The sequence below is a fragment of the Thunnus albacares genome, chromosome 6, assembly GCF_914725855.1.
Source record: "Thunnus albacares chromosome 6, fThuAlb1.1, whole genome shotgun sequence".
Lineage (NCBI taxonomy): Eukaryota > Metazoa > Chordata > Actinopteri > Scombriformes > Scombridae > Thunnus > Thunnus albacares.
In genome coordinates this window covers 7,100,577-7,111,288 of record NC_058111.1, presented here as the reverse complement: position 1 = coordinate 7,111,288, position 10,712 = coordinate 7,100,577, and the positions used below count along the sequence as shown (strand labels likewise).

Genomic DNA, 10,712 nt, shown 5'->3' with positions numbered 1-10,712 from the left:
AGGACTCAAATTCCTCAACTCAAGTTCTTTCCACCCTGCTCCTCCTCCTCCTCCTCCTCCTCCTCCTCCTCCTCCTGAGTCTCCCTCCTTTTTCTCAGAGGATGTAAGAAACCCTGGGGCATGCTGATTGTCTCAACACAATCACCCATTCGCTTTTTAATTACACACGGATCCCCAGAGGTTGTAAATAGTCGAGTAAATCACCCGTTTCCCGCTTGAAACAAAGTATATGTGTCAACTATGAACTGACCATGTGTGGATCAACGACATGATGGACAATTATCTGTCCAGGCAGGATATGAATTAGTCTGTTTCCATGTAAACAAATGAGACAGTGAGCTGAAAAGCTTTTTGAATATGTGTATTAAAGAGCAGAAACAATAGCTTTACCTGCCCTGTTTACTCGGTTAATAGTACATGAATCCTTACATTAGAATAGGTTGTAATATTATCTGTTTTTATCTGTGCATGTGATCTGATTTAATCTGTTTTGTTTTTTTAATTGTGCTTGTGATGTTAACTGTCTTTTATAATTGCTGCTGTATTATTTCACGATGTCTTGGTACTTAAATAAAGGTTTTACATGATTTTTATTCTGCTTTTCTATTTATTGGACATTGAAGTTATCATCATCCCCTGAGTCAAAACACATCAGTTTAACTGAAAAAAGTTGAAATAAGTAAAATCAAATTGCTCCTCAACTTCTTAGGACTTGGGGTAATAAACCAAAAGCTTCCCAATGAATTTTAACGGTGGCATGTAAATTTAATATGTGAAGTCCCTTTACAATCTGAATTTTACTGCTGTAACTGTTTAAAATGCTTCTATAACCTTTATGTAGGCATATCAATGTTTTATTTACAATGACAACCTGGATGGAGGCCATGGAAAAGAGAAAGAATCCAAAAAAAGGTAATAATAGTAATTCAGGCTATTACTGTTTGTATTTATTGCTACTCCACATTATGTCATCAGTATGTCTAGGTATTTGTTTGAACTTGCCATTTCAGCCAAAACAGACTGAAGCATCATCAACTGTAGTCTAAATAAGTGCCGCTGTCCCTGATTCCCATCAGACGCTGGGGAGCAGTAGAGCGGCTCGTACTGTGCTGTCGTAGACTGTGATGTCTTGTGATTGTGTATGTTTGGACGGAGGTGATGCTGGTGCAGAGTTCACATAGCATTCGTGAGTAATTGATTTGTTATGTATGTATATATATATGTTTTTTCTTTTCCCATGAAAATGATGGGAGGTACTGGAACTCAGGTTGCGAGGACCTGGGTCTCACTGGCCCTTTAAGAATGGCCCTGTGGACAGTGTTGTGTTCCCAGGGTCTTTAATGGAGACAGAGAGCGACTGAGAAAGACCCCATTGTATACGCTCCCTTTTCAATAGGAGCTTGAGCAATGGTGCTCTCACTGCTCCCAGATAGAGGCACAGAGAGAGAGGCAAGGAGGGAGGGAAGAGGGTCACCGAGGGGGTCCTGTACAAGAAAGAGGGGTGTTCTACTCAAAAACACAAAGTTTTTGGGGCTGGATGGGCCTGGAAGGAGTGAATGTTTGGGTTTTGAGGGGGATGGGCATCAGATCCGAGGCTGTGTTTAGGTTTAAGCCACACCAAAATCAATAAAACCTGATTCACCAAACACCAGGACTTTTAAGACTAAGGGATTTTTAGGTGAAGCTAAAGTGGATTAAGAGAGTTGAAAGCACATGCTTCCAGTTATAAAACCAACTCAACAGCAAAATAAGTCATATGGACACCAGTTATTGTGTTATTGTGTTCTGCTTGGTGAACAAAACAACTTGCTGGTCTCTAAGGACGGTCCCTACTGGCTGCGAGACATGGGAAACACCTTACTGTTGCTCTCCCAGCTACGGCACCACCCGGGGGCGGTAATAATGAACTCACCTCTTCTTCTTCTTCTTCTTCTGACTGCAAACTGGATGCAGCTAAAGACAAACTGCTCTCCCCAACCTGTTGATACATCACAAGGACTGTCATGACACGTGACAAGACTGCCTGAAGTTTACAGAGGCTCTTCTGCCCCCTGTTGGTGAAAAATGCAAAGCCTGCATGCTGCACGTGAGACCAAGCACCAATAAATAACTACATACATATATAAGTATATAAAGAATATTACATGTTTATTAGTACTTTTGGCTACCAAATTTTGAGGATACTTTTAACCATAAGTGTGTTTTGGTACCTGTACTTCTATTGACATTTTTTATATTATTCTAAATAATATATATGCAAAGTGTATTATGTATGTTTTAATACTGTCAGAAACTTGACTTTTTCAGCATTTATTCAGATATACAGAAGTCCTGTGAGCTACCACAGTGTGAGCTGTATGAAAGTATTAAACACAATATGAAAATGTCTCATAAACATCAGAAATATAACATTGCTGTACATGGAAGCACTTTAGTAATTTCTGTATAGGCCCTTTCGTCAATACATTAAACATCCCGTGCAACAAGGTACCTGCAGAGTGCACCCAGATTCCCCCAAAATGGCTGAATGTGCATAAGGTGCATAATTCTTTAATGAGATTCAACAGTCTAATCTGGCAAATGAAGAGTCAAGAGTTAAGTAGTGTCTGTTGATGAGATGTGAGAATCAAATCGAGCGAGAAATTTTTCTCAGGGTCGGATGTTCCAAAAAGGTTTATAACATCAACCGCAGAGCAGATGCCCGATGATCTGAACCCCAACTAGAATATGACTTTAGATTTTTAACATCTGCTTTATTTTAAAAGTGTATACCGTTCAGAAAAAATACACTTGATCTGTCAGACGGAAAATTAACAGTCACCGTAGGGAAGATGGCTTGGTTCTCCTTCGTCATTTGGTTTTTAATAAGTAGCTCTGTTTCTGATTAGTCATAAACACAGCTGGTTATCACTGTCAATAGACTTCCAGAGTCACTGAAAAAAGAAACAGGCTTTAAAACAAACGTTTTGACACATTAGTGATGTCACGAAGGACATTTCAGACTTTTTTTTTTCAGGATTTTGATTTTTTTTAAAAAATCTGCATGTTTATTAGTGGGTTTTTTTTGTGTGTGTTTTTGTGTTTGGAAAGTTTGTGGGTTTATACAGACCTTTGTGTGTATTTCAGTTATGTTTGTTTTATGTGATGATTTTTGGGTGCCCTGTCAATCCTTCCTTTCAGTTGTTGTTTGCATAAAAACCAGACAAACAATCTAAGTTCTCAAGAGCGTTTATTTTTAGTTGCCACATGTGTGTGAACGCATTCAATCTGCATGTGTTAAACTCCTCTCGACTCCACGGGGACTCAGTCAATTCCCAGTTTGTTTCAGAACCAAAGACCCCCGGATAAGCACATATTAGGTTCAATGAGTTTTGTCCCCTGAACACACAGTTTGGAAGATTTACTCTCAGAAATCTCTACACTGCAACATGAGAAGAGGGGATTGAGAAGAGAAAATGTAATTAGAATTACTAAGTAGAGATAAATTCTCCTTAATAAAAGTGTCAATACGTTTTTTTTCACTCAGCTTCTTCTCAACCTTCTTCCTTTAAAGAGGACCGCTGTCTTACTGTAGAGACATTTGTTCAACTGTCAGGCCTGCTGAAGGGTCCTTGAACAAATCATTGAACTGATTTTAGCTGCACCTTCTACTGTAGGTGAATGTGACCTCTGACCTCTCTGAATGCCGTACATTTATTTGTCTTTTATATCTGTTGAGTAAATGCTAAATGTATTCTCTTGCTATGTACTTAATTTCCTCACTGTGCTAAATAAACTGTGTGTTTCACCGTCTTACAACCCATTTATCCGTGAATATGTGGCCCAGGCGGTTGCGGTAATGACAGCGTTGTCCCCTCTTGATCCCTCCTGTTACATAATGTTATTCTAACTGTGATAAGTGAGCACAGGCTGACACAATGAGTCGCGTTTAATCCCACTTGGATATATGACATTGAAAAAACAGTTAATATCTTGGAGGTTGTCGCTCAGAAGAGGGCACACATCCCACAGATCTGCACAGATTAAAATCTTGGTTGGGCCTATCCACGGCGCTGCAACAACAGGCTTCCAGATGTGCAAGAATAATAATCTCTCTGTTTTAATCTGCCTGAGCAGGAGAGATCCAAGCCCCTGGTTTCGGAGGCCATCCAAGTGCTCGGAGACACACTAGGAAACAGGTTTGATGGCAGTTTAATGATAAGCTATTATGAATCAGCCATATGTTGAGCGTAGGACTGCAAATAGAAGCTTAAATCTGTACATGTTTTTCCTGCGAGAGGAGAAATGGGAAAGTCCGACATGACATCTGGTGATGGCCGCGATGAAAATCATTGGATATTTCTGGTGGGATTTATCCATCGCTGCTATGATTATTTGGGCCTCTTACGCTCATATGATGTTTATGTGTGCATAAGCGGGCATCGGCTCCAATTCCACTCACAACAGGGAGGCCTAAATAGTGGGGATTACTCTCTCTCTCTCTCTCTCTCTCTCTCTATCTCTCTCCCTCTCTTACCCTATTTTTCAGCATCAAATGCCCTGCCTCGCATTGCCTTCCCTGCTTTGCTTTGATGACCGCAGGCATGAGCACAGCAGGCGTTCACCGAGGCTTCCTGAGGAAATATGGTAGGCCCGCTTTGAGTCCTTCACCCATGTGCCGTTGTTCTCTGTCGTCATGCAACGGGTGATAGATCCTATCTGTTTGTTGTTTCATGTTTGTGCTCATTCTAGATATCTGAGGTCATTGTTATTCAGTGCACTAGGCACTTTTTTTTTTTGGATTAAATCTGTGTTGCGTGATGTTACTGATGGAATTTTAAATGTTTTTGCTGTTTGGCTGCAGCTTCTACCTGACAACCGAGTTAGTCAAGTTATCTGCTGTGGTGTTGTTTGTGGGTTTTATACTGTGGGCCTTGTTCACAATCTGGTAAGCAGACAGTGGATGATCAGAGTTTATGTCACGAATTTGGTCTATGTGAAGAGTTTTGATCTTAAATCAGCTACAGTACTTATCATTAAAGAGGAAAAAGGAAATCCAAAATAAAACAAATCACTATACTTTATGAATGACCTCAGTGCTTTAGCGGAAAGAAGAAAATAGACTTATTGTACTGAGTGGTGAACTTGTGCTTGTGATAATGTAATATTACCGAATTAAACATAATAGTGTAATACATCTTTAATTATGCCATTTATCCTTCTGAGAACCGCAAGGGCTCACAGGGCTGTTGACTCAACAGTTACTGAAGAGGAGTATTGTCTCAGATCAGCACTCCAACGATGAATGATTTCAGTCTGAGAGCCGTTCTGTCTGATATCATCACTCCCAGATGTGTTTTTAAAGAATGATGAGATATTCATTTTCAGAGCCAAGTCATGATTCAGGAGCCAGTGTTTCATGTCTTTTTGCTTATATTACATCTGTTTTATATCTCCCTGGATGTCATTTAATAGTGGCGTCATGGTGGCTCGGTGGACTGAGGAAGAGGATACTATTTACTAGTAATGTCAGCGGTTCAGAATGTTATTCTTTCCTCTCTTGACTGTGTGGGACTAATAATAGTAAAATACCTTAATAATAACGCTTTATAATATCAAATCTATACCATCAAATCTAAACTCCTATACCTCTCTCTTTCTCTCTCTCTCTCTCTCTCTTTTGCAAAATCCACCTGTTCATCTTTAATCCTCTGTATGGAGAAATAGAGCAGATCTTACCTGTCCATCAACATGTGCTCGCCATCGATTATCGTTATTACAGAATGGACGGCTGTCTGGGACACTTACTATCCAACGCTGTGTGTCCTGTCCTGAAATCTGTGTTCCAAAAACAGACGCTTTTGCTTTTGTTTCAGCTAAAGGTTCACTTTATAATCATTTACATGTAACAACATTCACACTTTTGATGCTGCTCTCAGTGCTGAGATTTCTCCAGTTATTTGGAATTTCAGGCCACATGCTGTTGCATTTTTTTTTCCCATTTTCTTTTTTTTGTAATTGTGTATTATTTTATATACAGGTTTGGAACAGCCCTAACTTGAAATCAAATGCTGCCCTGATAAATAGGACTCTAACGAGAGGGGTTCAATTTAACAAATACATATATAAAGCAACATTATCCATGATCATTTTGCTCCGAGGCATTTTATTTTTTTGAGGTTATTGTTGTTGTTGTGTTGTTTGTATTTTCCTAGTCACTCAGTGATGAATTACTCTGAGATGAAGTTTGTGTTGACTGTGATGGACAATATAGCTCAGGAGAATTTCATTTACATGGGAGTTTTATTTCTTGCTTAAAAACAAACAAACAAAAGAACAGCAGAAAATGGTAAAAGGAAAAACAAGCACAGACTCTTCTCTATGCTGAAAGATTGCAGACAGTGGTTCTCAAGATAACTGCAACATCATCTTAAATCAAAAGAGTATAAATGGACTAACCCCACATGGCTCCCTCTGTGATACTGTGGGTTTTTTTTGCTGCAGGGGGCTTCATGTTTAAGCAGTGGAAGGAGAAGTACCTCGTGCTGACGATGGAGGGAAGCCTACTGGTGTGCCGGGATGCAGAGTCTCCTCCGGACCAGGTGATAGCACTACAAACCAACTGTGAGTCGATCGCAGAGGGACGAGAGATCCTTGACCTGCCTAAGTTGCCTCCAGGGGGCAGGAGGGACTGCTGCTTCGCCCTCATCCTGCCACAGAACAAATTTCTGCTGCTGCTGACAGACAACCCTGATGACTGCAAGTGGGTCCCTCTCAAATAAGCGTATTGTTAAGTGTTTTATCTTTGGTTGTGGGAGGCTTATACAGATTTTGTGGCCAATTTTGCTGCTCTCTCAGCTTTCTCAGATAGTAAGTAGGTGATAGTAGGGAAGTTTTCCCCTTCACACACACACACACACACACATACACATTGGATTTCAAATGTCCTTTACCCCACTCATTATCAGATGTTGCACATAATGACATGCTGGAATTTAGGTCTCCTTTGTCCCAGTTACTATCATGCAGATGTTTACCAGACTGGGACAAATACACTTGATTGTTGATGTGATAATCTGCAAGCCTGGATCTGGTTCAAATATCATGACTTGTCATATTTACCTTTCACAGTCTGTGGCAGAAGTTAATCAGGAAAGTGAGAGAGGTGAGTCAGCGGTTTTGAGTGCAGTCTGGTCACGTTGTTGTGTCATTCAACCCTGTTTTTGTTTCTTCATCTCAATATCTCACTTCTCATTTATAGTTTTGTGTGTCAAAGTATCTCTATGTATTACTTCCTAATAATATCTGAGAACACACAGGCTATATATCTAAAAACATACAATATAATATATTAATATATATGTGAGGCTACCCAGTTTATCTCTGTGATAATTATGTATTTGTGTCATTTTCTAGGGTGTCATGTCACCTCTGACCCTTCAGAGACAGCGCAGCATCACTCCTTGCATCACCGACAGAGACCCCCTGCCCGACTCCTCCAGTGATAAAGACCCCGGGTCGCCCAGGGTCAGCGAGGGCACCCCTCCTTTGTCTCGAGTCACTGAACGGGGAGGCTCCTTCAGAGACGTAGGCCATAGTCAAGGTCAGCTATCAGGCCATTTGTAGTTATTTGACATATGTAATATCTCACAAGTTAATGTTGTCTGCTGGCTGAGAGAGCTCAATGCACTGCAACTTCAGAAAAAAACGCAAGTGAACTAAGAAAACGTCTTCACTGCTTTCATAAGACATGAAAAAAACTTTCAATACAACTGAAGTTTCTCTGGAAGACTAAAAACTGACACATGCAGATGTGCGATTTGCTAAAGTAGATCACTCGACAGCTTGGTGCAAGTTCATGCATCTGTTCATCTGATTGTTGTGTACAACTTACAGCATTTCTATATTCTGTAATGGCTCACACAATCTAAAATTAATCGCTACAAGAAATGTAAGGGCTACTTTTAGATTGTCCTCTGTATGCTGGGTTATTGAGACATCTGAACTCCACTCCACTCCACACTCAACTTTATTCAACAAGTGTGGTCGAGACATCATCTTCTCTTAAGTATACATCCAGCAGACACATGTCAGCATGAGTATCCCACTGGAGTCATACCATATTGTTTCCACTTGATAAATGTTTAGTCCAGTATCCACTTGTGTTTTAGATCTGTTTTGGCAGACCAACTCCTGTAATAAATCTCTTAAAAAATGCTTTCATTCTTCACCAACCACTCCTTTTTAGTTTACCTTTCTTTCGTTTCATAGTGGACAGATAGTGTACACTAGCAGCTAGCAGCTGGACGACCCAAACAATGAACAAAAAGAGGCTAAAAGCTGCAAAGAACTGTAGAGTTAGTGATTCATAAGTAATTTGATTCGGTGTTATTGTCAAAATATTTCTCAATTGAGCTTCAAAGGAATGAACAAAGGATTGAAATTGGCTCATTAATTGTTGATGGGTTACCTGATACATATAGCTGATATACTGTTTATACAGTCACATCATATAAACTTGACCTACTACTTGACCTACACACATCCAGGAACCCTGGAAGACTTTTCTGGTTAAAGCCAGAGTAATGACTGACTGGAAAAAAAGAGTAAGAATCTCCAAAACCCAAACTACACATTAAAAAGTTAATTTGACTACTAACCAACTTTCCCCCAATTTGGTGTATTTGATAAAAACACTTTAGTGTATTTTTGAATATTGTTGATATTCTTTTATAACTCTTCTACAGCCAGTGGACCACGACGGCCTCTGCGGAGCGTTTCCATGGCCCCCCCTCATCGTGTGTCAGATTGTCTTCGCCATGGCAACAGCAGTGATGCCCGGGCGGTGAGGGCAGTGTGCCTGTTGATGGGAGGGGCAGCCGCTTCTTCTGCTATAGGTTACATCAACTCCTGCTCCCCTTCCTCTCCCCTTGCCGGCAGAGCCCCGGAGCTTGCCCACGGCGCAGGAGGCTTATCCGAGCTTCCTGCAGGAAGCTCCTTTCACGCCTGCAGCCAGGACGTCGACTCCCCGCACTTCAACAGCTTTGACTTTGAAGGGGACTCCGACTTTGATGCATTTGACTGTGGAGGATTTGCTTTTTAGTCGTGGCCAGAAAGAGCGAGAAACTGTTTGAAAGACCTTTTAATCTCATCAGAAATCCCTGTGTTGGTATCCCTTTATAATATAAGGGCATTGTTATTAATTAATCACTCATTGGGTTATCTATTCGTCTGATTTATAAATTAATGAAGATGTTCTTCCTGGCTTTATGCCCATGCTCTTCAGGTAAATCATTCATGATCTTGACTCCTCTGAACACTGTCTGTCTGTGTTGTATCACTCTTTCCATGCCACAGGACGGCTTGAGGTTAACTGGGTGAGCAGTATAACGATTCCAGTCAGCCACACAGACATTTTTGAGGAAATTTTAGTCTCAGAATGATAATATTGTTTCTCCACTGTATGTCTCATCGCTGTGTTTATTTTATAATTTTTTTAAAAATGTGATCACTGTAAATATTTTCTCCTCATTCTCTCCATTTCATTGGTGCTTGATTTTTTTCCTTGCTTTCAGAAATTAACCCTTTACCCACCATCTACTCATACCAGTATCTTACATGATATGCAGTCCAAAGGCGAGCTCTGAATAAATCCTTTCACCATGACCATACGTCTCTCTCTCTCTCTCTCTTGCATCAATCTGCTGTTTGTTGGCTGGTACGGAGCGACAGTGCAGACAGTAGGCCGAGGTTTGGAGAGGAGGGATGATAGAGCAGATTTGCACAAGAGGGGGATATGCAGAGCTTGAATGGCTTTGTGTGCTTATCTGAGATTTTGTCTCACATCAAAAATGATCTCTTGCAGTTGCAGCTCGTGATCTGGATTTGAAGTTTTTGCGCCACAGTGGGTTATATGAGGAGACAGGAAGCAGTAACTGGAGGAGATAACAGTAAGACAAAGTGTAAAGAGCGTTTTCTATGACAGTGATTTTGGTAGGGCTGATCTAAGCTCTGCTGTGGCTGTTTATTGTAAAAAAAAAAAAAAAAACAACCCAGAAAAGATCATCTGCGTCCATGACTGACTAGAATTACTCCTGTTTGGAAACCTGCCACAGCTGGACAAAAAAAAGCATCTTTCAGAAGCCTTTGCAAGTTAATAGTTTGGCTATTAATTAAGATTATTCACAGGGGTTCAAGGTGGTATGATAATGAATACTACAAACCTTTAACCTTGACTTTTCTCAAAGTGGATTTTATTTGCACATGAGCAGTTAAATTTAGATGGAAATCTGCCTTGTTCTGACAAAAAATGTCTTGCAACTTGTTCAGAGAAACTTACGGGCCTGTGATGACATTGTATCTGGCTTTCAGTGGACTGTTGGATACAACACAGTAAAAAAAGGCCTTGATGGAAAATGCAGAAGACTGTATTTATTCCAAAGAGGGCAAACGCCGTTTTTCCTCAATGGGCTACGGTAACAAATCTCTCATCAAAGGAATCCATTCATGCAGTCTTTTTCCTGCATTTATCTATGGCTTCCTGAATGTCCACTGGTGTGTGGCTAAAGGGCATCGATCACATTTAACATAGATCATTTGATCACATCACATCTTTGCTGATCCTTGAAGGAAGTAATCCTTCATATTTTATCTAATTTATTGCAAGCCTGTGCTGTATGCTGTTGTAAGTATGTTGTAAGAGTTTTTATTCTCAGCAAAGCACTTTAAATAAA

The 10,712-nt window shown here is 40.3% G+C and overlaps 1 protein-coding gene across 1 annotated transcript; it reads left to right on the top strand.

Annotated features, from left to right (window-relative positions):
- Positions 1-4,562: 4,562 nt before the first annotated feature.
- si:ch1073-83n3.2 lies at positions 4,563-9,717 on the top strand. Its single transcript, XM_044354563.1, has 5 exons — positions 4,563-4,626; positions 6,484-6,742; positions 7,111-7,144; positions 7,396-7,582; positions 8,727-9,717. Exons 1-5 carry the CDS (start codon positions 4,572-4,574, stop codon positions 9,080-9,082), a joined length of 891 nt encoding a protein of 296 aa, XP_044210498.1. The 5' UTR covers positions 4,563-4,571; the 3' UTR covers positions 9,083-9,717.
- Positions 9,718-10,712: the final 995 nt, after the last annotated feature.